A 27,594-nucleotide genomic window follows, 5' to 3' on the forward strand; every position below is an offset into this window, starting at 1 on the left:
GTCTCTGTCCGTATGGAGGTTTCTCACTTTGCTTCTCTGGAGCTGGTTTTCATCTCTTGGTTTCTCTTGGTTCTCTCCAGGTTCTTGTTTGCTTAACATCTCATGGCGAGGTCTGCGGGGCCCCAAGTATTTACAAACATCCATGTTTCTGTTCTCCAAGTGTCAGCACCTGTCTCAGCTCTGCTCTGAAGTTTCTGTCAGCTCTTTCTCTGTTAGTTTTGTTGTTTCTGTCATTTCTGAGGCTTCTGTCGTTTCTATCCCTCTCTAAAACGTTTCCTCTTTCAAAGGATTCCAATAAACTAATCAAGACATGCCTGGAATGGGTGAAGTCACATTGCCACCTAATTAAAGGTCACATTCACAACCGGCTGAGCCTCATCTCTGTGGAGATACTCTAATCAAAAGCTTATATATACAGACTTCCGGAGAAGATGGCAGCTTAGTAAGATGCGTGGATCTTAGTTCCTCCTCCAGAACAGCTACTAGGGGAGTAGAAACGAGACAGAACAGCTTCCGGAGCCACGACAGAGAAAAAAAAGACAGCATACCCCATCCTGGAACGGCTGACTGGCTGAGAGAACCCGCTCCAGTGAGATCGCCGAGGGGCACGGGCTTCCCCGGGCCGGGGTGGCAAGCGGCCGGAGTCCCTCCCTTCCTCCTTCCCGGGCCAGCTGAGACAACTGGACAGGCGGTCTCCTCAAGCCGCGGTGGCTGGCATCCCCCCCCCCCACGTGGCCCCCCGGACAAACTGGGAGAATTGGATCAGAGATCCCTAGGCCGCGGAAAATGGTGACCGGGGTCCCTTCCAAACACGTGACTTCCCGGTCCGGCTGGGAACGGTGCACTCTCCCAGGCCGCAGCAGCTGGCGCCCTCCCGCCACGCTTGGCGCGCCGGGCCGATTAGGAGATTCGGACAGGTGCTCTCCCGGGCTGCGGTGGCCAGCGACCCTCCCTGCGTTCGGATCCCTGGGCCAGCTGGCACTCTTCCAAGCCGCTTCGGCTGGGGAACCTCCCCCAGGGCAAGAGTTTTCCAAAGTTAAAGGACCCACAGCACCTTTTACTGGTGGGACCCGCAGACAAACGTGTGCCATGAGCGCCACCTACTGGGCAGGATAAGAAAAACAGAACCCAGAGAATTCACAGAAAAATCTTTCAACCTGTTGGGTCCAACACCCAGGGAAATCTGACTAAATGCCCAGACGTCAGCAGAAGATAATGGATCACGCTCAGAAAATTGAAAATATGGCCCAGTCAAAGGAACAAACCAATAGTTCAAATGAGATACAGGAGCTGAGACAACTAATGCTGAATATACGAACAGAAATGGAAAACCTCTTCAAAAATGAAATCGATAAATTGAGGAAGGACATGAGGAAGACATGGGCTGAACAAAAAGAAGAAATAGAAAAACTGAAAAAATAAATCACAGAACTTATGGAAGTGAAGGATAAAGTAGAAAAGATGGAAAAAACAATGGATACATACAATGATAGATTTAAAGAGACAGAAGATAGAATTAGTGATTTGGAGGATGCAACATCTGAATTCCGAAATGAAACAAAAACTATAGGGAAAAAAAATGAAAAATTTGAACAGGGGATCAGGGAACTGAAGGACAATTTGAACCGCACAAATATACGTGTTGTGGGTGTCCCAGAAGGAGAAGAGAAGGGAAAAGGAGGAGAAAAACTAATGGAAGAAATTATCACTGAAAATTTCCCAACTCTAATGAAAGACCTAAAATTACAGATCCAAGAAGTGCAGCGCACCCCAAAGAGATTAGACCCAAATAGGCGTTCTCCAAGACACTTACTAGTTAGAATGTCAGAGGTCAAAGAGAAAGAGAGGATCTTGAAAGCAGTAAGAGAAAAACAATCCATCACATACAAGGGAAACCCAATAAGACTATGTGTAGATTTCTCAGCAGAAACCATGGAAGCTAGAAGACAGTGGGATGATATATTTAAATTACTAAAAGAGAAAAACTGCCAACCAAGACTCCTATATCCAGCAAAATTGTCCTTCAAAAATGAGGGAGAAATTAAAACATTCTCAGACAAAAAGTCACTGAGAGAATTTGTGACCAAGAGACCAGCTCTGCAAGAAATACTAAAGGGAGCACTAGAGTCAGATACGAAAACACAAAAGGGAGAGGTATGGAGAAGAGTGTAGAAAGAAGGAAAGTCAGATATGATATATATAATACAAAAGGCAAAATGTTAGAGGAAAATATCCAAACAGTAATAACACTAAATGTTAATGGACTGAATTCCCCAATCAAAAGACATAGACTGGCAGAAGGGATTAAAAAACAGGATCCTTCTATATGCTGTCTACAGGAAACACATCTTAGACCCAAAGATAAACATAGGTTGAAAGTGAAAGGTTGGGAAAAGATATTTCATGCAAATAACAACCAGAAAAGAGCAGGAGTGGCTATACTAATATCCAACAAATTAGACTTCAAATGTAAAACAGTGAAAAGAGACAAAGAAGGACACTATATACTAATAAAAGCAACAATTAAAAAAGAAGACATAACAATCATAAATATTTATGCACCGAACCAGAATGCCCCTAAATACGTGAGGAATACACTGCAAACACTGAAAAGGGAAATAGACACATATACCATAATAGTTGGAGACTTCAATTCACCACTCTCATCGATGGACAGAACATCTAGACAGAGGATCAGTAAAGAAATAGAGAATCTGAATATTACTATAAATGAGCTAGACTTAACACACATTTATAGGACATTACATCCCACAACAGCAGGATACACCTTTTTTTCAAGTGCTCATGGATCACTCTCAAAGATAGATCATATGCTGGGTCACAAAGCAAGTCTTAACAAACTTAAAAAGACTGAAATCATACACAACACTTTCTCGGATCATAAAGGAATGAAGTTAGAAATCAATAATAGGCGGAGTGCCAGAAAATTCACAAATACGTGGAGGCTCAACAATACACTCTTAAACAACGAGTGGGTCAAAGAAGAAATTGCAAGAGAAATTAGTAAATACCTCGAGGCAAATGAAAACGAAAACACAACATATCAAAACTTATGGGACGCAGCAAAGGCAGTGCTAAGAGGCAAATTTATTGCCCTAAATGCCTATATCAGAAAAGAAGAAAAGGCAAAAATGCAGGAATTAACTGTCCACTTGGAAGAACTGGAGAAAGAACAGCAAACTAATCCCAAAGCAAGCAAAAGGAAAGAAATAACAAAGATTAGAGCAGAAATAAATGAAATTGAAAACATGAAAACAATAGAGAAAATCAATAAGACCAGAAGTTGGTTCTATGAGAAAATCAATAAGATTGATGGGCCCTTAGCAAGATTGACAAAAAGAAGAAGAGAGAGGATGCAAATAAATAAGATCAGAAATGGAAGAGGAGACATAACTACTGACCTCACAGAAATAAAGGAGGTAATAACAGGATACTATGAACAACTTTACGCTAATAAATACAACAATTTAGATGAAATGGACAGGTTCCTGGAAAGACATGACAACCAACTTTGACTCAAGAAGAAATAGATGACCTCAACAAACCAATAACAAGTAAAGAAATTGAATCAGTCATTCAAAAGCTTCCTAAAAAGACAAGTCCAGGACCAGATGGCTTCACATGTGAATTCTATCAAACATTCCAGAAAGAATTAGTACCAACTCTCCTCAAACTCTTCAAAAAAATCGAAGTGGAGGGAAAACTACCTAATTCATTCTATGAAGCCAGCATCACCCTCATATCAAAACCAGGCAAAGATATTACAAAAAAAGAAAACTATAGACCAATCTCTCTAATGAATATAGATGCAAAAATCCTCAATAAAATTCTAGCAAATCGTATCCAACAACACATTAAAAGAATTATACATCATGACCAAGTAGGATTCATCCCAGGTATGCAAGGATGGTTCAACATAAGAAAATCAATTAATGTAATACACCATATCAACAAATCAAAGCAGAAAAATCACATGATCATCTCAATTGATGCAGAGAAGGCATTTGACAAGATTCAACATCCTTTCCTGTTGAAAACACTTCAAAGGATAGGAATACAAGGGAACTTCCTAAAAATGATAGAGGGAATATATGAAAAACCCACAGCTAATATCATCCTCAATGGGGAAAAATTGAAAACTTTCCCCCTAAGATCAGGAACAAGACAAGGATGTCCATCATCACCACTATTATTCAACGTTGTGTTGGAGGTTCTAGCCAGAGCAATTAGACAAGAAAAAGAAGTACAAGGCATCAAAATTCGAAAGGAAGAAGTAAAACTATCACTGTTTGCAGACGATACGATACCATATGTCGAAAACCTGGAAAAATCCACAACAAAACTACTGGAGCTAATAAATGAGTACAGCAAAGTAGGTTACAAGATCAACATTCAAAAATCTGTAGCATTTCTATACACTAGTAATGAACAAGCTGAGGGGGAAATCAAGAAATGAATCCCATTTACAATTGCAACTCAAAGAATAAAATACCTAGGAATAAATTTAACTAACGAGACAAAAAACCTATATAAAGAAAACTACAAAAAACTGCTAAAAGAAATCACAGAAGACCTAAATAGATGGAAGGGCATACCGTGTTCATGGATTGGAAGACTAAATATAGTTAAGATGTCAATCCTACCTAAATTGATTTACAGATTCAATGCCATACCAATCAAAATCCCAACAACTTATTTTTCAGAAATAGAAAAACCAATAAGCAAATTTATCTGGAAGGGCAGGGTGCCCCGAATTGCTAAAAACATCTTGAGGAAAAAAAACGAAACTGGAGGTCTCGCGCTGCCTGACTTTAAGGCATATTATGAAGCCACAGTGGTCAAAACAGCATGGTATTGGCATAAAGATAGATATATCGACCAATGGAATCGAATAGAGTGCTCAGATATAGACCCTCTCATCTATGGACATTTGATCTTTGATAAGGCAGTCAAGCCAACTCACCTGAGACAGAACAGTCTCTTCAATAAATGGTGCCTAGAGAACTGGATATCCATATGCAAAAGAATGAAAGAAGACCCGTATCTCACACCCTATACAAAAGTTAACTCAAAATGGATCAAAGATCTAAACATTAGGTCTAAGACCATACAACAGTTAGAGGAAAATGTAGGGAGATATCTTATGAAACTTACAACTGGAGGCAGTTTTATGGACCTTAAACCTAAAGCAAGAGCACTGAAGAAGGAAATAAATAAATGGGAGCTCCTCAAAATTAAACACTTTTGTGCATCAAAGAACTTCATCAAGAAAGTAGAAAGACAGCCTACACAATGGGAGACAATATTTGGAAATGACATATCAGATAAAGGTCTAGTATCCAGAATGTATAAAGAGATTGTCCAACTCAACAACAAAAAGTCAGCCAACCCAATTACAAAATGGGAAAAAGACTTGAACAGACACCTATCAGAAGAGGAAATACAAATGGCCAAAAGGCACATGAAGAGATGCTCAATGTCCCTGGCCATTAGAGAAATGCAAATCAAAACCACAATGAGATATCATCTCACACCCACCAGAATGGCCATTATCAACAAAACAGAAAATGACAAGTGCTGGAGAGGATGCGGAGAAAGAGGCACACTTATCCACTGTTGGTGGGAATGTCAAATGGTGCAACCACTGTGGAAGGCAGTTTGGCGGTTTCTCAAAAAGCTGAATATAGAATTGCCATACGATGGGTATCTACTCAAAGGACTTAAGGGCAAGGACACAAACGGACATTTGCACACCAATGTTTATAGCAGCGTTATTTACAATTGCAAAGAGATGGAAACAGCCAAAATGTCCATCAACAGACGAGTGGCTAAACAAACTGTGGTATATACATACGATGGAATATTTTGCAGCTTTAAGACAGAATAAACTTATGAAGCATGTAATAACATGGATGGACCTAGAGAACATTATGCTGAGTGAGTCTAGCCAAAAACTAAAAGACAAATACTGTATGGTCCCACTGATGTGAACGGACATTCGAGAATAAACTTGGAATATGTCATTGGTAACAGAGTCCAGCAGGAGTTAGAAACAGGGTAAGATAATGGGTGATTGGAGCTGAAGGGATACAGACTGTGCAACAGGACTAGATACAAAAACTCAAAAATGGACAGCACAATAATACCTAATTGTAAAGTAATCATATTAAAACACTGAATGAAGCTGCATCTGAGCTATAGGTTTTTTTTTTGTCTGTCTGTTTGTTTGTCTTTTTTTTGTACTATTATTTTTATTTTTTCTCTATATTAACATTCTATATCTTTTTCTGTTGTTTTGCTAGTTCTTCTTCTAAATCGATGCAAATGTACTAAGAAATGATGATCATGCATCTATGTGATGATATTAAGAACTACTGATTGCATATGTAGAATGGAATGATTTCTAAATGTTGGGTTAATTTCTTTTTTTTCTTTAATTAATAAAAAAAAAGCTTATACATACAAATTTGAATCAGGATTAAAAGAGAGGTTTGCTCCCACAAAACTGGATCAGGACTAAAACACGGCTTTTCTAGGGTACATAATGCCAAACCAGCACACTGCCAGAATGCAATACACTAGAAATGGAATGGCCTTTAAAAAGGGAATTTATTAAGTTATAATTGGTATTTGCAAACAGCAGCACCCCACTTCTCTGGTACCAAATCTGTTTTGGTTTGCTAAGCTGCCAGAATGCAATATACCAGAAATGGAATACCTTTTAAAAAAGGAATTTATTAAGATACAAGTTTATAGTACTAAGGCCATAAAAATGACCAAACTAAGGCATCCAGAGAATGATAACTTGACTCGAGAAAGGCTGATGGCATCCAAATACCTCCGTGAGCTGGGAAGGCATGTGGAGTATGCTGCTCCTTTGGCTTCTGGTTTCAAACACTTTCCTAGGGGCATTTTCTTTCTGTATCCCCAAAAGTCTCTGTCTGTGTCTGCTCTGAAGCAACTCCAAATATTTCCCCTTTTAAAAGACTCCATAAACTAATTAAGATCCATCTTGAATGGGCAGAGTCACATCTCCAGCTAATCAAAAGGCCACACCCACTATTGGGCACGTCACAGCTCTATGGAAGTAATCTAATCAACAGGTCACATTCACAATTGGGTGTGTCATATTCCCATGGAAACAATCCAATCAAAGTTTCTACCCTAAATATTGAGTCAGGATTAAAGGACATGATTTTCTGGGATAAACACAACACATTCAAACCAGTACAAAGGGTATATGGGAAAAACTACTTATTGCATGTTGCATGCTACGGTCTTTAACAAGAACGCATCACTAGTACCACAACAATACAAGGGGTAAATAATTGGGGGATGTGGGAGGGGTACAAGAGATAAGGGGAGTCTGCAATTTTCTCTTTGGTGTGGGTGTGTCTGTTATTTTTTTCTTTAGATGATGTAAACTGTTTAAAATTGAGAATGATAATGATTATTCAACTAAGTGAGGATACTGTGAAACCTTGAATGTTCATTTTGGGTAGAATATATGCTATATAAATACACCTTAACAAAACCTGCAGATTCAAAATAAATAAATAGAAAGATTCAAGTGCTGGAGAAAATGTGGGAGAGAAGTGTACTTATTTAATGTTGCTAGGGCAAAAGAACTGGGCAGCCCCTCTGGAGGATAATGTAGTAGATCCACAGGAGACTAAATATAGGTAGGTAATCCCATAACTGAGAATATACTCCAAAGAACTGAAAGCAGGGACTAGAATAGACATTTGCACACTGATGTTTATGGTGACATTATTCATGATACCCAATGGATGGTGGTGACCGAAGGGTACATTGACTGAGAAGCAGAAGGGTGGACTGTGGTATAAACATATGATGGAATATTGTGTAGCTACAGAAAGGAACAAAGTTATGAGGCATGTAACAAAAGGATGAACGATGAGGACATTAAGTTGGACAAAAATAATGCCAGAAACAACAAGGGTAAATATTGTATGGTCTCTTTCAGAAAATACTTATAAGAAAATTAGGACCTAGATTGTACGTTCTTAAAGCAGTCACATTTATTTCTAAACTTGAAGTGATATTTCTAAACTCTGAGACACTGTGCTCTATGTATATAACCTGGTATTTTCCCAGAACTTTGGGTACCTGTGTGACACCAAAGATTCTGAAAGTCAGCATTCCTACAAAAAGCAACTGTTAAAGAAGCTGAAAAAGAGATGAGTCTTCAAAAAGAGATAAGAACAAAGCAGATCTGGTTGGAACTAGGGTAAATCAGAATAAAGGATAAAGGTTGCTATTATCTGTATTATGAACTTCACCTACTATATGTTACTGAAGGAAGAGAGGTTTATTTTGTCCAAAACCTAAATTTTCCATAGCACACAATTTTGGATTGTTAAAGCTGCCAGAATGCAATACGTCAGAAATGGAATGGCTTTTAAAAAGAGAATTAATTAAGTTGCAATTTTGCAGTTCTAAGGCTGTAAAAATGTCCAAATTAATGCATCTATAGAAAGATACCTTGACACAAGACAGCCCAGTTGAGCTGTCCAGAACACATCTGTCAGTTGGAAAGGCATGTGGCTGATGACTACTGGGGTCTTTCCCTCTTGTCTTCTCATTTCAAACAGCTTACCCAGGGGTATTTTCTTTCCTCATCTTCAAATATCTCTCTTTGAGTCAGCTCTGAAGCTTTTTCCAAAATGGTTCTCTTAGAGAGATACCTCAAAATGTCCACATCGCCATGGAAATAACCTAATCACGGTCCTGCCATAAACAATACTGAATCAGGATTAAAGAACATGGCTTTTCTGGGATACACAATAGTTTCAAACCAGAACACAATCTTACTTAACCCGCCTGGCCAGTTGGTTAAACAACCTAAACGCATGGAGTCTAGAATTGGGAACAAGTCCTTGCAATTCTGTATGGCCTAATGTAATACCTGGATGCATTCCAGAGTATGTTGGGCAGATAATTAAAAAGTATTGGCGAAGTCCCTTGAGGGCCTGGAGGAAAAAATATGGAAGTATTAATCTTTTCCACCTGGGAATCTCTGATACTCTCTAAAACATTAGGGACTCCTAAGTTAATAGGCCAAGCCCTTGATCTTGAGGCTTACTCTTATGAAACATTTCTGAATAAGAAGCTAAGCCCATCTATAATTATGCCTAGGAGTTACTTACAGAGAATCTCTTCTGTTGCTCAGATATGGCCTCTCTCTCTCTCTAAAGCCCAACTCTGCAAGTAAAATCATTACCCTCCCCTCTATGTGGGACATGACGTCTAGAGGTATAAGTCTCCCTGGCAATGTGGGACATGACTTCCAGGGATGAGCCTGGCCCTGGCACCATGGAATCGACAATGACTACCTGACCAAAAGGGGAAAAAGGAATTAAACAAAATAAGGTATCAGTGGCTAAGAGATTTCAAATAGAGTCAAGAGACTATTCTGGAGGTTACTCTTATGCAAACTTCACCTACATATTGTTAGTTGCCATGATATGCAAAGCTTCAACCAAAAGTATTTTATAAACCCTAAAGAATACCCAGGACTCATCTGAGACTCGATAGGATATTCACTCATTAAGTTCATTTTTCAGAAACCTATAACCTCTAGATGGTTTGTAGGCCAGATAAGCCTTGAAACCCAGAGCTACCACTAATCCAAAAGCATCAAGCAGTTGCATCCCCCCTACCCGTAATGTTGACATCCCTTTGCAACATGAAGAAGTTAGAATGGTCATTGTCCAAATATCCCTAAAGATTGAGAGAAGGATCAAAGGAGAAGGAGGAATTGTAAAAGAGAAGATAGGATTTAACAACTGAGTATGACTACTGAATCATGATACTGATATTTCTTTTTAGTCTTCAGTGTCTTAAAGCAGCTAGAAAGAAATATCTGAAATTATGGAAATGTAACTCACACCTTGAAATTTGTTCTAAAACTACTTGTAAAATGCACTTTGAGATCAACTGCTTTTCTGTATATATGTTATATTATACAATAAAAAAAATTTTTAAAGCAGCTTTCTAGGTAGATAACTCAGATAAATCTTCCTATCTGGCAACACATATTGAATGGAAAAATCAACAACTGAAGTACAAAAGAACTTCTAATGGTATATTTTAAACAAATAATACTTTTTTGAAAACTTAATAATAGATATAGTTTCAACTCAAAATCTTGCCAAAGGAATACTTTTTAAACTCTTTAACAAAGACAGTCCCTGATGTTGAAGCAGGATGACACAGACACAAAAATAAGGCACAAAATTACAAAAAACTTTTTTTTTAAAAAAGTTACTTTTCACTGCTTCTCAGCATATTGGGGATACACATTAAGTTTGTCGTAGGCCTTTAAACACTTAACTTCATTAAAGGTTAATCAAACTTTAAACTATCCAGTAGCATTTTCCTTCTTTAGACAAAACTAGATAAAATAATTCACACTAAATCTAATATTGCAAGAAACCTGAAAGCCCACCAAGCCCACCTTCCTTTTCTAGTATATTAATAATTGGCTTAAGACAAAGACTAGAAGTTAATTATATCAAAATTTCATTTACTCATTTATTAAAGAAAAAATTTATTATCAAATTCCAGGTGCTAGGAAACATATTTCACATTTCTACAAAGAATAAAAAAAAATGTGACAACAAAAATAATAGAGAGGGCGGGCCACGGTGGCTTAGCAGGCAAGAGGACCCGGGTTCGATTCCCGGTGCCTGCCCATGTAAAAAAAAAAATAGAGAAAAATTACTTAGAATGTATGAGTTTGTTTTCATTAAAGAAAGAAAGAAATTTGAGAACTAAAAAGATAATTTAACTCCTAGAGTATTTCTATAATTATATTTGTTGTTTTGGTTAAAAGTAGTGTTTTTCCTAGAAAAGCATGTCCAAAAAAAAAATCTATACGTATCTAACATTACATTATGTCCTTCAAATAATTTAGTTAATAAAAAACTCAGTACACAGCACTGAGGAGGCACTAAATGCATGTGGAATAAGCAATCCTATTTACTATGTGGCAGAAAAAATGACCTTGAAAAACATTAAAATTTATTTTTATATGTACAGACCTGATAAAAACCTCAACTTCATATTTATCTCTGTGAAAACTTGATTAAATTATTTTCTATAAAATAATGAGATTGAGTCATCCTCATGTTCACAGCAATCCTGGTAAGAGATGTGGTCACTCACCTTAGCATCCTTCAAAGGTCCCCAGATAGGCTCTCAGTTGAAAGTCTATTCCCTATCTCCAACAGAAGACTGTCAGAGATCATTTATGGTTCACTTAAGCAGAAGTGATTACTCCCCTTTGTTCCACCTCTATACCAAGTAAAATAACTACAATTGCAGTTTCAATTCTATGTTACCATTGTTTGTTTACACTTCTTAATCTTGAACTTCGCCAGGAGCCCCTTGAAGAAAGATTATCTTATTTACCTTTAGTTCTCTAACACCAATAATAGTATTATAACCAGTATCCTCTTACTGCAAATTCCTTTATAAAGGCTTCCCTTATAGATCAAGAGTCTGTAAATTCATGGAGGAGATGGAACCTAAATCCCAAGTGCAGCCTTGTTATTTACGGCTCAGGAACTAAAAATATTAATCACATTTTCAAATGGTTGGAAAAAATCAAACAATATTTTGTAATGTGAAAATTATATAAAATTTAAATTTCAGTGTCTATAAATAATGTTTTATTGGAAAACAGACATGTTCATTAATTTACATACAGTCTATAGCTACTTTTGTGCTATATCAGAGTTAAGTAATTGAGACTTAATCATATGGTCAAGTCTGCAAAACCTAAATGGCTTGCAAAAACTAAATATTTACTATATGGCTCTTACAAAAAAGTTTGCTGACTCCTGTTGTGAATTAAAGGAGGAAGAAGGAGCAGAAGTGAGAAAAGTGGCATATTCACTTAATCAAATATTTACTGAGGGATTTATGCACCAAATATTATGAAGAATGAGTCAGACATTGTCAATGACTCAGGAGACAGATAAAATTTACTATACTATGGTAAGCAAAATTGGAGGCGTTTGGAAAATTGTAGGATGGAAATTCCAGATAGAGAGAAAAGAATGGAAAAGGTAGACTTCTAAAAGAGCTTCTTTCACCAAAGAAGAGTGAGGGATACCTACAATATAGCTGAGGCATAAGGCAAAGTAAATGGGGTCAATGGGTGCTGGTGTGTGTTCTTGGTAGGACTGTAAAGGGCACTGGGAATGTATTCTGAAATACTCTGTATGCAAAATTAGCTCAGACACCTTTATTTTGTACATCTTTGTAGAGTATCCTATATTTCCTCTACTGTACTTTTAACAGGATAAATTATAAGTGTTCTTTCCTTCTATAGTGTTTTAAGATTTACTGAAGGAAGTATAAAAATAAAATGCTAGTTCCACAACTGTTTATGTAAAGGTTTTTTTTTTTTAAATTGCCAATACAAGTTAACCTAAATTTCATGACCGTATTTCTTGCTGAAGGGGAAAATAACAATACGCTCACACCCAATTAATTCACACACAAACAAAGGTTACTATTCAGTAGAATACTACAAAATCCTTTACACAACAATCTCAATTAAACTCAAGGCAGAGACTATCAAATGAATTCATTTTGGTATTCTCAGCACATAGTATAGTATCTGACATATAAAAGACAGTGAATAAACATGTATTAATAAATTCGCTTTATCCTAAATATAAGATTTCTCTATACTAAACTCTGCTTGAAAGGAAATATTCTAAACAGTGCATATCCAAGGATTAGTACCTGGTTAGTGTGATTTTAACCCCCAAGCCCCCGAAGTCCTAACTGCCCTAATGCTGCTCTCTTGAATGGTGTCATCTCTACAAATACATAATATTATTGCAAATATATAGTGCACAAAACACCAGACTTTGGGGTCTGGCATCCCTGGGTTGCTATCGCAGGTCCACCTAGACCTTAATAAGCTACTTCACCTCTTTGAGACCCATTTTCCACATCTGCCCAATTAGAATAACACCTCCCACCTCATAGGGTTGCTGCCAGGATTAAGCGAGATAATGCGGAGCCTGGCTCAGAGTTGCAGCCCAACAAATAACAGCCCAACAAATAACTACCCTCCTCCTCCTTCAGAACGTTCTTCGTAGAAAGTAAACGTGTGTTTGCTACATTTTTCTTTCAAGCACACAGTTAAGCCTAGAGAGCACGGGAGAAGCCCTCCTTCGGCTTCAATGGTTCCAAACAGACTGCGATGCCTACTACCTTTCACATAGGCTGACATATTTTCAAGCCTACGGCTTTTCTTTGCGTTTCGGAAGCAGGGTTATTCTCCCAAAAAGGCGTGTCATGAGACCTGCGCATTTTCTTCTCGTCCAAACTCCTTTTAACACACACGATAATGATCTACAGGAGAACCCCCAAAAGACGGACGAGCGCTAATCACCCAATGGTTCTGACTGAACTTTACTTCGGCGGGTTTTTCTCCTCGACGACGAGGACGCGAAGAAAACTGCAGCCTGGCGGGGTCGCCGGGGGCCCTCCTGGGCGCCGCGCCATCTGCACACCACCCCCCACCCCCACCCCCGGCACGATTCAACAGCATCCCGGACGCCGCACGCGGATAAACCGCGCTTCCTCGGACGTCGGGTAGGTTTTCTTGTTTCCTTGGCTCTGGCGCTGCCCCCGCAGCTCCCGGCCCTCACCTGCCGCTGAGACCCCTGACCCCACCCCCCTCCTCTCGCAGCCCCCCTGCGGACACCTCCAGCCGGCCCATCTTGACCTTTTACTCCTTCAGGGACAGCACCCCTAACCACCTCCCCGGGTCCCCCCGGTGATCCCCCACCCCCACCCCGCCTCAACTGGCCCTGCGCCCGCTGCGCCCGCCTCACCTCAGGCCCGGGCAGCGGCGCCGTCAGGCCCAAACACGTCTGGTTTGTGGGGACCGCGCGGGTGACGGAACTCGCAAGTCTGCGTGAGGGCACGGCCGTGCGCGCGCTCCCGCCACCCTGCCCCGCGCGCCCCGGCACTGCCAGGCTGGGTACCGCTCCCGCCGTTGGAACGCGCGGCTTCTGAAGCCGAGCCTTTGCTGAGCGCACCTGGGGGCGGGGCGCCAGGGACGCGCGCGTTCCCGCTGCTCGGGCACGCGCGTACAGGCGCAGACTGGGCGGACAATGGGATCTCCCGGGCGGCGTGTGGGCGCGCGCCGCGGGCCGGGTCTCTACGCGCCGCGTCTCGTGGCTCAGTCCTAGGGCCCTCGGCATCTCGAATCTTCCTCCACGGAGATCTCCTCACACCCTCCCTTAGGGCTCGCCAAGAACAACGGGCTTGTAATCGGGGACTCGTGTTTGTGACGGAGCCTTACCGCCCCCTAATGTGTGACCTTGAACCGCGGAAGTCTTCCAGTATCATTTTACTCCATTGTCACGTCCACTTGTAAAATCCCTTTTCCAGGCCATTGCACGGTCCTCTAGGAGGACTGCGGTTTCGAGTCCTTCCGCAGCCCCTTCTCCCTCCCGCCGCAGTGTGTGGGGTGCAGTGTCCTCATTTTCAAAACTGCTGACTCCCCGTCACCAGCGCTTGTTTACCCCATCAGACGCCAGCGGTAGGGCATCTGGATATTGAGGATGCTTTTCTTTTCCGAAGTGCCCTCATGAAAGTCTGGGAATGTAGCAGATTCCGACTTTCCAAACGGCTTGAGACGTGGATGACATCTGTGTGAGATACTATACCGCATTCAGTTTTGCTTAACGTGATTCATTTTATTACCCGAAGTGACCTAAATGACCAAGATTTATCAAAACCTCACAACACTAACATTAGCAGAGTCACAATTCTTGGCACCGTTTTTATTTGGGAGAATTTGCGTATTTATAGACGTTTGTAAGATTCAGTGAGTCCTGTGTACATTTTTTTAAACTTTCCTTTGTTTTTCTGTTTTTCCAATTTAAGCTAAATCTCCCCAACACTTTTCTTATTTCTAAAAAAAAAGAATTATTTATTTATCCTATTGAATATGGATTAAATAGGAAATCAAAAGAGGTTTAGCAAAATCCACGATGATTAAAAGAAAAAGATTTGGCAGAGAGAGGGAAAAAGGAGATGGAATATGCAGGAAATATCAGAAAACCGAAGGCAGCAGGTACTGAAATCGATTCATGATATATTTTGTCTCTTTTTTGCAATCTCTCAAGTGTATTAGTTACAAATTCAGAAGAACACATTCTTAACGTCCTAGGATTTTGTGGAAAAGTAAATAAGTGTAAGTCAAAGATAAATGTCACTGAAAGATCACCCCAACTCTCTAGTCGTGGTCCTCACTATCAGCCTTCAAACTCCTCTCCTTTAACAACAGAAGCCCACTCACCACTTTACCATTTTAGGCATTTGTTTCCGGGTTTCTTTTCCTTGTAATGTTCTTCTTCATTGATTCTGTCTGCCTCTGCTTTTGCTCTTGCATCATGGTGACACAACTAAAGCCCATTTCTTCTCTAAAATGCTCATCAGTTCAAGACAAATGACCTCACTTTCCTCTGAACTGGGCACCCGCTGCCATCTTGTTCACAACATTTTATTCATGTTTTGTCTCTTAATTAAGTAGTAAGTAGACAAGGTTAAGAGCTTCTTGTAACAATTTAAATGTCTCGGTCTTCTGCATCACAGTGTGCAGTAAATGTGGTTGGTAGTGATGAGGAAATGCATGTAAGGTGAAAGCGTTTTGTAAGCTTTAAAAGAGCACACAAATATTGTTTTCATTGCTGTTCTCACAAAATGTCACCACTCACTCAACAAAAGCTACTTAATAGAAAGGGGAGATATTAATTCTTATGGGGTAAATGACAAAATTCTGCTGGTTAATATGCTCCTGGGAATAACATAGCAGGGAATAACACCTTTGAATAAAAAGACTGCTACAAGTTAATGAGTTTACCATGACACATTTTACTGCCTGTGCTTATTCTACTTTGTAAACAATTTAGCCACATAATCTCAATCTAGATTGCCATAGTTACTGGGTCCTAGTACTGAACAAGCAGATGCAGGGAAGATGTTCCTTTCAGAGCTGCTGTAACTAGGAAATAGCAAACATGCTGCTTGGTTGTCATGGTGGCAACCCAAATCCCCACAGCTCATTAATAGGTTCTTTAGACAAATAAATCACATGGGAACACATAGATATAGAAGTCATGGATACATTTAACAGGTTGCCTAGCTGTACAAAATTAACAGCAAACCAGAATTTTGACAATATTTAATATAGAGAGTGGGAGTAAGGCTTACCACCCTAAACAGCAACCTAAAATCTAACTTCCTGCTGGTGAACAATAGATTCTATTTATGTTAACTTTTTTATTTGCTACACCAAAGCCTTTAATGTATTGTCTAGGCTATTTTATGCAAAATTGCTGAATTGTTAGGGCATTTTTGTCTGATATCAGTTATTTTGCATGATTATTACTACATTGGAAACTACATGTATCACTTTTTAAATATGCTATTAAAACTATTATTATTTGCTTTTAAACATAAAACATCTACAAGCTAGAAAATGTACCAAGAGAAATGATGTGGTTTCTAAATTCAGGGTTCAAACTAGGTATAATTGTAACTTCAAATTGGTACCTTGTCTAAAATGTGGCAAGACAAAGAAATACAATCATGATTGACAAAGTGGAATGAGAATCTAGCATCTTTAACAAAATAATTCCACACTACCATCTCAGATGTGGCTGAATTGTAATTATGTAGCTAGGTAGGAAATGATTAATTAATAATAGATGGAGGATTAAAAGAGAGAATGCACTAAGGGAGTGACTTCTGAAAGTAGTTTTGGTTTCTTAGGTTTTAATTATTACTATTTTTATTGCTATTATTATTGCCATTAATATTATGGCTATTTTTTATTACCCTCCCCAAAATATGAGTAACTTTTTCTTTGTTTGCATTCTCCAAACAGAAAAATGAGTCAGGAGACTAATAATTGACAATTGTCTAGCCAAATCTGGTGCTTAAAAACTTAACCAGGGCAGGCCATGGTAGCTCAGTGGCAGCGTTCGTACCTGCCATGCTGGAGACCCAGGTTCGAGTTCCGGTTTCTGCCCATGCAGGAAAAAAAAAACTTAAATAACCAACAGGTATTCATCTAGTTTCTCATCTGTGTTCTTGCTCAGGAAGAATCATGACTTTTCAGGTAAACAAACAAACAAAAAAGTCAAGAAATCAACAATTATTCTGAGATACACAGAACAAAAATGAAAGAGAAACAATGGAAAATAATATTTGTTTCACTGTTAAATTGCGTGGAGCAAACAATAAAATACTGTAGAGAAATCAGTTAGGGCAGGAATTACTTGGTTAACTTCAACAGGAAAAGATGGGGAGATTAGTTTAACTAGGAAGGTTTAACTAACAATATATTAGAGGGCAGAGTGAAATAAGACTGTGCAGATTTTTTTAATATAAAACACAAAATTGTCAGTTTACCCAGCAGAATAATTATAAAGCTAAAAAGAAATGACTCCGTTTTTTCCTTTGCCCTTCAGCAAGGAAAATGGACTTTAAATTGGTAAAGATGAAACAACATAGAAAGAGAACTGAAACTTTAGATGGGTGAAGAAATAGTAAGATGACACTTACCTGTTTCAAATAAGTTCATGTTTCCTGGCACAAATTACATCCCACAGCTGTTTACAGGTAACCTAAGACCCATTCCATTTGCTGATGAGTTCAGAGAAACTGTATAGAATAGAAAGATGCCAGATCACTTGCTTTTTAAAAATGATGAAAAGGTAGATACTGGAAACTTGAGACCAGAAAAATAAAATTCTAGAGTACATAATTACATAAATTTTATGAACATTTAGAAAGGAGTTTGGTGGTCAGTAGGAACCAGGCTACATAAACGAAACCTGAATCATCCCATACTTCTTTTATGATATGATCATTGGGTTAAACTGAAGATTTTATAATCATGATACAAATTAATTTCAACAAAGAATTTGATTCAGACTTTTATGATAATTTTGAGAATGAGGCCATAAAATAATGGTTTGGTTTCATTATACTTAGGTAAATTCAAAGTTATTTGCATAACTGTAGCAAAATTAGTGTTCATATTTTTCATAAATTGCTTAATCATTCTTTTCGAATGGAAGGATAAAGAAAATCCATATACCTTAAATAATGTGATTGAAGATTGAATTAGAAAACAAAATTATTTTAATGACTTGAACTCTGGGCTAAAACATAAAAGATAAAACCTAACAGAAATAAATGAAAATTCCATACCTTCATTCAAGTTGAAAAATAAAACTATACAAGTATAAAATAGGATATATTACAGTTTTACCATAAAAAAACATAAAGATATTTATTATCTGAACACCGTAAGTACATGGAACCTTGAGTAAGACATGAGATTTTGTTGGTTTGTTCAGAGTGATGCCCTGATAAATCCCAGAGTGATTCGATCAGTGAATAAAAACGTATTTGCAGAGCCCCCTTCAGGGAATGGTGAGAACAGGGGAAAATTCAACTTCCCCAAGTTGAATTCTTGATATTCCCACAAGCAGTGTGGACAGCCAAAGCTATAGGCTGAGCCCCCAGTCTTGAGGTTTGTTCATATAACTTAACCCCAAAAAGGATAGGTCAAGCCTAATTAAAATTAGGCCTAAGAGTCATCCCCAGGAGAACCTCCTTTATTGCTCAGATGTGGCCTCTCTCTCCAGCCAACACAACAAGCAAATTCACCACCCTCCCTCTGTCTGTGTGGGACCTGACTCCCAGGGGTGTGGACCCTCCCGGCAATGTGGGACAGAAACCCTAGAATGAGCTGAGACTCAGCATCAAGGGATTAAGAAAGCCTTCTCGACCAAAAGGGGGAAGAGTGAAATGAGACAAAGTGGCAATGGCTAAGAGATTCCAAACAGAGTCGGGAGGTTATCCTGGAGGTTATTCTTAAGCATTAAGTAAACATCACCTTGTTATTCAAGATGTAATGGAGAGGCTGAAGGGAACTGCTTGCAAATGTAGAGCTGTGTTCTTGATGATGATTGTATAATGATATAGCATTCACAATGTGACTGCGTGATTGTGAAAACCTTGTGTCTGATGCTCCTTTTATCTACCTTGTCAACAGACAAGTAGAACATATGGAATAAAAAGAAATAATAGGGGGAACAAATGTTAAATAAATTCAGTTTGAAATGCTATTGATCAATGAAAGGGAGGGGTAAGGGGTATTGTATGTAATTTTTTTTTTCCTTTTTCTGTTGTCTTTTATTTCTTTTTCTGAATTGATGCAAATTTTCTAAGAAATGCTCATGATGATGAATATGCAACTATGTGATGATATTGTGAATTACTGATTATATATGTAGAACGGAATGAGCATATATTAAGGATGTTTGCATTTCTGTCTTGTAATTTTTTTAATTAATAAAAATTATATATAAAAAAATTCACTATCTTCCTGTGCTCCCCTCTTCCAAAGATGTCCAGATCCTAATCTCTGGAACCTATGAATATGTTACATTACATGGCAAAAGGGAATTAGGGTTGCAAATGGAATTAAAATTACTAATTACCTGACTTTAAAATGGGGAGATTATCCTGAAATATCTGGTGGGGTCCAATATAAATCACAAAGGTCCTTAAAAGTGAAAGAGGAAATATGGAATATGAACTTTAGGTCAATGTAAATTTCTTGAAATTGACAATTGCGCTTATGGTGATTACATAAGTGAATATCCTTGTTCATAGGAAATGTACATGGAAGTATTTTGTGTTCAAGGAGTATGATGTGTGCAACCTGCTCTCAAATGTTTAGAAAGCAAAAAAATAGAGTCCATGGATGATGGGTATCAGCATACCTCAGCAATATTGTGGGTTCAGTTCCAGGCTGCTGAAATGAAGTGAATATCCCAATAAAATGAGTCACATGAATTTTTTGGTTTCCCAGTGCATATAGAAGTTATATTTACAATGCATTTTAGTCTACTAAGTATGCAATGGCATCATGTCTAAAAAAGTAACGTACATACCTTAATTAAAATATGACATGGAGACATGAAGTGAGCACATGCGGTTGAAAAATGATGCTGACAGACCTGCAGAGTTGCCATAAATGTGCAATTTGTAAAAACACAATGTCTGTAAAGCATAATAAAATGAAGTATGCCTGAAGATAGAAGATAAAAGGTTGAATGAAACGCCAAAGAGGGCAGAATGTTAAAATCAGTGGTAAAATCTGGGCATCTGGGTTGGGGGTGTGTTGGAGTTCTCTATACAGGGCTGGTTTTGTTGTTGTTGTTGTTTTCAATTGTCCTTTAAGTTTGAAATTATGTCAAAATCAAAAGTTATATTAAAACAAAAGTAGGAGATGGGATGAAGAAGGGGATGTTGGAATGCTGTGACAGGGGAAGGACTTGGCCAGCCAGCCATCACTGGCTTTGAAGACAGAGGAAGGGGCCATAAGCCTAGGGATTTGGGTGCCTTCTAGAAGTTGGAAAGGCAAGGGACAGATTCTTTCCAGAGACCCCAGAAAGGACACAGCCCTTCTAACAGCTTGGTTTTAGCTTAGAGAGACCCATGTCAGACTTCTAACCTAGAGAATGGTAAAATAATCAATTTATGTTGTTTTAAGCCAAGAAGTTTGTGGAAATTTGTCATAGCACCAAAAGAAGACCCATCCCTTACAACTAATTTGAATTTTCTGCTATGTAGCATTGTGATTTAATATCCAACTATCCTTTACTTTTCTCTCTCTCTCTCTCTCTCTCTCTCTCTCTCTCTCTCTCTCTCTCTCTCTCTCTCTCTCTCTCTCTCTCTCCATAAGCAACATATATATCCATAGAAAGTGCAGTGAACTATTGTTTACATATTCTGGATTCAGAAACTTAGTAATTAATGTGGCCTTGAACATTTAGCCTCCATGATCACTCATTTCCTAATTTATAAAATAGGATTAAAAAAATAGCTGTTTTCAGGGGTGCAAAGGTAGTTCAGTGGTAGAATTCTCGCCTGCCATGCGGGAGACCCAGGTTCAATTCCCGGCCCGTGTACTTTCCCAAACAAACAAGCAAACAAATAAAGAAAAAACAAACAAAAAAAAAATTCAGCAAATGATGCTGCAATAATGGGATACTAACATGGAAAAAGAATGAAATGTAGCACCCGCCATACAGCATACAAAAAAAAAAGGCTGCTTTCTTTGACTTTCTAGGTTACTTCACAGAATATATGACATGAAGCATGTTAAATAATAAAGCTAAGCACATAATGTGTGCCTGATACTATTCCATGTGGTCATTTATTTAATCTCCACAATGACAGTGCAAGCTATTAATTTTGTATGTACATTATTTTTCTTCCACTGAGGTAGAGAGAAGTTAAATACTCTGAAAACTGTAAAGCACTAAACAGTTTCTTGGAGGATGTCGTGGAGGGAATCAAAATACAATGGAAAGAAAAGGATTTTTTCAAATTATTTTCTTGAAAGTATTTTCAGTACAGTATTGTTAGTTGCATGCAAGATGATGTGCTGCCATCATCATCATCCATTATCAAAATATTTCCATAATCTAAATAGGAACCCTGTACATTTTTAACTTAACTTCCCATTCCCTATCCCCACCCAGTTTTCTGGTAACTTATATTCTAGGTTCTGACTCTCTGAGTTTGTTTATTCTACTGGTTTCACATCAGTGAGATCAGACAATATTTGTCCTATTTGTGTCTAGCTTATTTCACTCAACATGATGTCTTCAAGGTTCATCCATGTTGTCCCATGTATCAGGACTTCATTCCCTTTAAAGCTGAATAATATTCCATTCTATGTATACACCACATTTTATTTATCCATTCATCAGACATTTGGGTTGCTTCTATCTTTGGGCAAATGTGAATAATAATGCCATGAACATCAGTGTGCAAACATTTGTTTGAGCACCTGCTTTCAATTCTTTTTAGTATATACCTGTAGTGGAATTGCCGGGTCATACGGTAGTTACGTACTTTGCTTTCTGAGGAACCACCAAACTGTCTTACAGCAGTTGCATCATTTTACATTGCCAGCAGCAATGAATGAGTGTTCCTACTTCTTCACATCCTCTACAACCATAATTTTCCTTTTTTTTTTTTTAATAGCAGCCATTCTAATGGGTTTGAAATGGTATCTCATTGTGGTTTTGATTTGCATTTCCCTGATGGCTATTGAGGTTGAGAATCTTTTCATGTGCTTTCTGGTCATTTGTCTTCTCTAAAGAGGTGTCTGTTCAAGTCTTTTGTCCATTTTTAAATTGAATTGTTTAAAATGAAGGCGGTCAAGAGGTATGCAATGAACTTAACCAACATTGGGGACAGTATGTTGTGCAAAAGAAGCCAGAAAGAAAAGAATAAATATGCTAAGGTGTCATTCAGAAAATACTTACAGGAAGGTTGGAGACCAGATTGTAAATCCTTGTAGCACTCATAGTTAGTCTGAAGTTGTAAATGTATTTCTGGATGCTGAGATGCTGAGTAGTGTGTGTTTCACCTGGTATTTCCCTGGGGCTTTGAGTAACTCTGTGACATCCTTTGAGTAAATCTGTGCCACCTGGGACCCAGAGATGGAGTGCTGCAGCCCTTAAGCAACAAGGGGAGAGTAGACCTCCACTGTAGTTAAAAACAAAGCCCATCTGGCTGGGTACAGGATTAATACTGAGTCCAGGGTGCAGGATAATATTGTGTGTACTCTAGACCTTCACCTACTGTGTGGGACTAAAGGCAGAGGGGATTATTGTGTCTGGAACCTGGATTTTCTGTAATGCATAATCTGGATCAGCCTGTCTGGATAGCTCATTTGAATGATCCAGACTCCTGGGGTCCAGAGTAGGAATGAGGCCTTGTAGTTCTGTGTAGCTTGGTGTAATACCAGGACATCTCAGACTGTGGTGGGCTGAAAATTGAAAGGTGTTGGTGGAGTATCTTGAGAGCCCAAAGGGGGGGAATATATATATATATAGAATTTTCCCATCTGGAAAGTCCCAGGTACCCTCTTGACCACTGGGGACTCCAATGAAAATGGGCCAAGACCTTGATTTTGAAGCTTGCCCTTAGAAACTTGTTTCTGTGGGGGAGAAGATCAGACTGCCCATGAAAAGGCGTGGGAGTTGCTTCCAGGAAGCCTTTTTGTTTCCCAGATGTAGCCTTTCTCTCTCTAGGCCCAAGTCTGCAAGGAAGATCAGAGCATGGGACATGATATTCAGGGGTGAAGTTCTCCCTGGTGGTGTGGGGCATGGCTCCCGGGGATAAGTCTGGTCCTGGCACTGTGGGATCAACAGTGCCTTCTGGAACAAGGGGAGGACAGAAGGTGTAGCAAAATAAGGAAACAGTGACCAGGAGAGATCAAGTGGAATTGAGTAGCTATTCTGGAGGTAACTCTTAGGAGAGCTGCAGTTAGGCAGTGCTACTTGCCATGGTTTGCTAAACCCCAGCCAGCATCACTCCTCTAGACTCTTGAGAACACCTAGGGCTCGAACTGAGATCTATAAAGTTTTCACGCACTCAACTTGCTTTCATGGAATCTGCAATTCCTGGAGGGTTCCTAGGTCAGATAAAACCTGAAACCCAGAGGGACCTGCCTCTCCAAGATTATCAATTAATTACATCCCACTATCCTTTAGTGTTGACACGCCTTCTCAATGTGAAATAATCAAAACGGGCATTGACCAAAGATTCCTATAGTTTGTATAGTTTGGAAGAAGGATCAAAGGAGAAGGAGGAGGTATTACAGAGAGTATAGGATCTGGCAGACAAGTATTACTGCTGAATTACTATATTAATATTCTTTCTAGCCTCAAGTGTTTAGGAGCAGCTAGAAGGAAAAATCTGAAATGGTGAAATAGTAGCCCATGATAAACTCTGGGATCTGTTCTGTAACTACTTGTCAAAGTGTGCTTTGAAAATTATGCTTTTTTCTTTATTTGCTCTGATATATATTTTACAATAAAAGCATTTAAAATGTTAAAAATAACTTGTTATTAAATTGGGTTGCTTGTCATTTTGTTGTTAAGTTGAAGGATTTCTTTAAATATATTGGCTATTAATCCTTTATCAGATACGTGGTTTCCAAATATTTTCTCTAATTACACAGGTTATCTTTTTAAATCATGATAGAGTCCTTTAAGGAACAAAAGTTTTTATTTTGATGAGGTCCCATTTATCTCCTTTTCCTTTTGTTGCTTGTGCTTTGGGTGTAAAGTTTAACACAAATTCCGGAATATGCTTCCCTACGTATTCATCTAGAAGTTAGATAGCTCTAGCTCTTATATTTAGGTCTTCGATCCATTTTGAGTTGATTTTTGTATATGATGTGACGCAGGGGTCCTCATTTTTTTTGCAAATGGAGATTCGGTTTTCCCATCACCATTTGCTGAAGAGACTATTCTTTCCCAACTGAGTAGTATTTGCTGCCTTGTTAAAAATCATTTGCCCATAAATGTGAGGGCTCTCAATTTTATTCCATTGGTTTATATGTCTATTCTTGTGTGAAAGAACCATGCTGTTTTGATACTGTGGTTTTCTAATAAGTTTTAATATTGGGAAGTGTGAGTCCTCCAACTTTATTTTTCTTTTTCAAGATGGTTGTAGCTATTCAGCGCCTATTACCCTTCCATATAAATTTGATGATTCGCTCTTACATTTCTACACAAAAGGTTGTTGGAATTTTCATTGGGATTGGACTGAACCTATAAATTGCTTTAGGTAATATTGACATCTTAATGATATTTAGTCTTCCAATCCATGATCACAGAATATCTTTTGATTTATTTAGTCTTCCTTAATTTCTTTTAGCAATGTTTTGTAGTATTCTGTGTATAAGTCCTTTACATCTTTGATTTATTCCTAGATATTTGATTCTTTTCATTGCTATTGTGAGTTGGAATTTTTTTCTTGACTTCTTGTTCTTATTGTTCATTACTTTTGTATAGAAACACTACTGATTTTGGGGTATTTACCTAGTAATGCACCACTTTGTTGAATTCACTTATTAGCGCTAGGACCTTTGTTGTGGATTTTTCAGGATTTCTGTTTATGGGGATCATACTATCTGCAAATAGAGATAGCTTTACTTTTTCCTTTCAAATTTGGATGCCTTTTATTTATTTTTCTTTCCTAATTGTTCTGGCAAGAACTTCCAATACAATGTTGAATAACAGTGGTGACACTGAGCATCCTTGTTTAGTTACTGATATTAGAGGGAAAGCTTTCAATCTTTCACCATTAAGTAGGATGTTAGCTATGGGCTTTCCATATATGCCCATTATCATGTTGAGGAAATTTCCTTCTAATTCTAGTATTGTAAGGGTTTTGATCAAGAAAATATGCTGCATTTTGTCAAATGCCTTCTCTGCATTGATTGAGATGACTATGTATGATTTTTCCCTCCATTCTATTAATGCAGTATATTTCTTTAATTGGTTTTCTTATGTTGAACTAGCCTTGCATACCACGGATAAATCCCACCTGATCATGGTGTATAATTCCTTTTTCTCAAGTGCTCATGGATCATTCTCAAGGATAGACCATATGCTGGATCACAAAGCAAGTCTCAATAAATTTAAAAAGATTGAAATCATACAAAACACTTTCTCAGATCACAAAGGAATGAAGCTGTAAATCAATAATAGGCAGAGTGCCATAAATTTCACAAAGATATGGAGGCTCAGCAACACACTTTTAAACAACCAGTGGGTCTAGGAAGAAATGACAAGAGAAATCAGTAAATATCCCGAGGCAAATGAAAATGAAAACACAACATATCAAAATTTGTGGGATGCAACAAAGGCAGTGGAAAGAAGGAAACTTATTGCCCTCAATGCATATATCAAAAAAGAAGAAAGAGCAAAAATCAAGAAATTAACTGTCCACTTGGGAGAACTAGAGAAAGAACAGCAAATTAAACCCAAAGCAAGAAAAGGGAAAGAAATAACAAAGATTAGAGCAGAAATAAATGAAATTGAAAACATGAAAACAATAGAGAAAATCAATAAGACCAGAAGTTGGTTCTATGAGAAAATCAATAAGATTGATGGGCCCTTAGCAAGATTGACAAAAAGAAGAAGAGAGAGGATGCAAATAAATAAGATCAGAAATGGAAGAGGAGACATAACTACTGACCCCACAGAAATAAAGGAAGTAATGAGAGGATACTATGAACAACTTTACGCTAATAAATACAACAATGTAGATGAAATGGACAACTTCCAAGAAAGGCATGAACAACCAACATTGACTCGAGAGGAAATAGATGACCTCAACAAACCAATCACAAGTAAATAAATTGAATCAGTCATTAAGAAGCGCCCCAAAAAGAAAAGTCCAGGACCAGATGGCTTCACATGTGAATTCTACCAAACATTCAAGGAAGAATTAGTCCCAATCCTGCTCAAACTCTTCCAAAAAATTGAAGAGGAGGGAAAGCTACCTAACTCTTTCTACAAAGCCAACATCACCCTCATACCAAAGCCAGACAAAGATATTACAAGAAAAGAAAACTACAGATCAATCTCTCTAATGAATATAGATGCAAAAACCCTCAACAAAATTCTAGCAAATCAAATCCAGCAGCACGTTAAAAAAATTATACACCATGACCAAGTAGGATTCATCCCAGGTATGCAAGGATGGTTCAACATAAGAAAATCAATTAATGTAATACATCATATCAACAAATCAAAGCAGAAAAACCACATGATCATCTTGATGGATGCAGAAAAGCACCTGACAAAATTCAACATCTTTTCTTGTTGAAAACATTTTAAGGATAGGAATAGAAGGGAACTTCCTCAACATAATAAAGGGAATATATGAAAAACCTGCAGCTAACATCATCCTCAATGGAGAAAAACTGAAAACTTTCCCCCTAAGATCAGGAACAAGAGAAGGATGTCCACTATCACCACTGTTATTCAACATTGTGTTGGAAGTTCTAGCCAGAGCAATTAGACAAGAAAAAGAAATTCAAGGCATCAAAATTGGAAAGGAAGAAGTAAAACTCTCACTGTTTGCAGATGATATGATACTATATGTCAGACACCATGAAAAATTCACAGCAAAACTACTTGAGCTAATAAATGAGTACAGCAAAGTGGCAGGCTACAAGAGCAACACTCAAAAATCTGTTGAGTTTCTATACACTAGTAATGAACAATCTGAGGGGAAAATCAAGAAAAAAAGTCCATTTACAATTGCAACCAAAAGAATAAAATATTTAGGATTAAATTTAACTAAAGAGACAAAAGACCTATACAAAGAAAACTACAAGAAATTGTCAAAAGAAATCACAGAAGACCTAAATAAATGGAAGGGCATATCGTGTTCATGGATTGGAAGATGAAATATAGTTAATATATCAATTCTTCCTAAATTGATTTACAGATTCAATGCAATACCAATTAAAATCCCAAAAACTTACTTTTCAGAAATAGAAAAAACAATAACCAAATTTATCTGGAGGGGCAGGATGCCCCGAATAGCTAAAAAGATCCTGAGAAAGAAACATGAAGTTGGAGGCCTCACACTACCTGACTTTTAGGAGTA

At 38.1% G+C, this 27,594-nt stretch overlaps 2 protein-coding genes across 9 annotated transcripts in view; one reads left to right on the forward strand and one right to left on the reverse strand.

The window, feature by feature from the left end:
* The window catches only part of ABCA5 (ATP binding cassette subfamily A member 5), a 167,166-nt gene that overhangs the window by 86,186 nt on the left and 53,386 nt on the right, over nt 1-27,594 (reverse strand). For 3 of the 7 annotated variants that reach the window (XM_077163682.1, XM_077163683.1, XM_077163689.1), the window contains exon 1: nt 13,905-14,033. The exons of 1 other annotated variant lie outside the window; for it this stretch is intronic. The gene's annotated coding sequence lies outside the window, so the exon portion shown is untranslated. Of the gene's footprint in view, nt 1-13,278; nt 13,431-13,459; nt 13,585-13,904; nt 14,034-27,594 lie in introns of those variants that run through there. 3 more of the 7 variants (XM_077163687.1, XM_077163684.1, XM_077163685.1) reach the window with 3 other exon arrangements.
* LOC143687066 (uncharacterized) overlaps nt 1-27,594 on the forward strand; it is a 107,332-nt gene that overhangs the window by 49,598 nt on the left and 30,140 nt on the right. Inside the window, exon 1 of one of the 2 annotated variants that reach the window (XM_077163690.1) lies at nt 13,110-13,662. The exons of the other annotated variant lie outside the window; for it this stretch is intronic. Within the exon in view, the coding sequence (XP_077019805.1) occupies nt 13,415-13,662 (248 nt within the window). The 5' untranslated portion in view covers nt 13,110-13,414. Of the gene's footprint in view, nt 1-13,109; nt 13,663-27,594 lie in introns of those variants that run through there. 2 annotated transcript variants of the gene reach the window in all.

The sequence above is a fragment of the Tamandua tetradactyla genome, chromosome 6, assembly GCF_023851605.1.
Source record: "Tamandua tetradactyla isolate mTamTet1 chromosome 6, mTamTet1.pri, whole genome shotgun sequence".
Taxonomy (NCBI): Eukaryota; Metazoa; Chordata; class Mammalia; order Pilosa; family Myrmecophagidae; genus Tamandua; species Tamandua tetradactyla.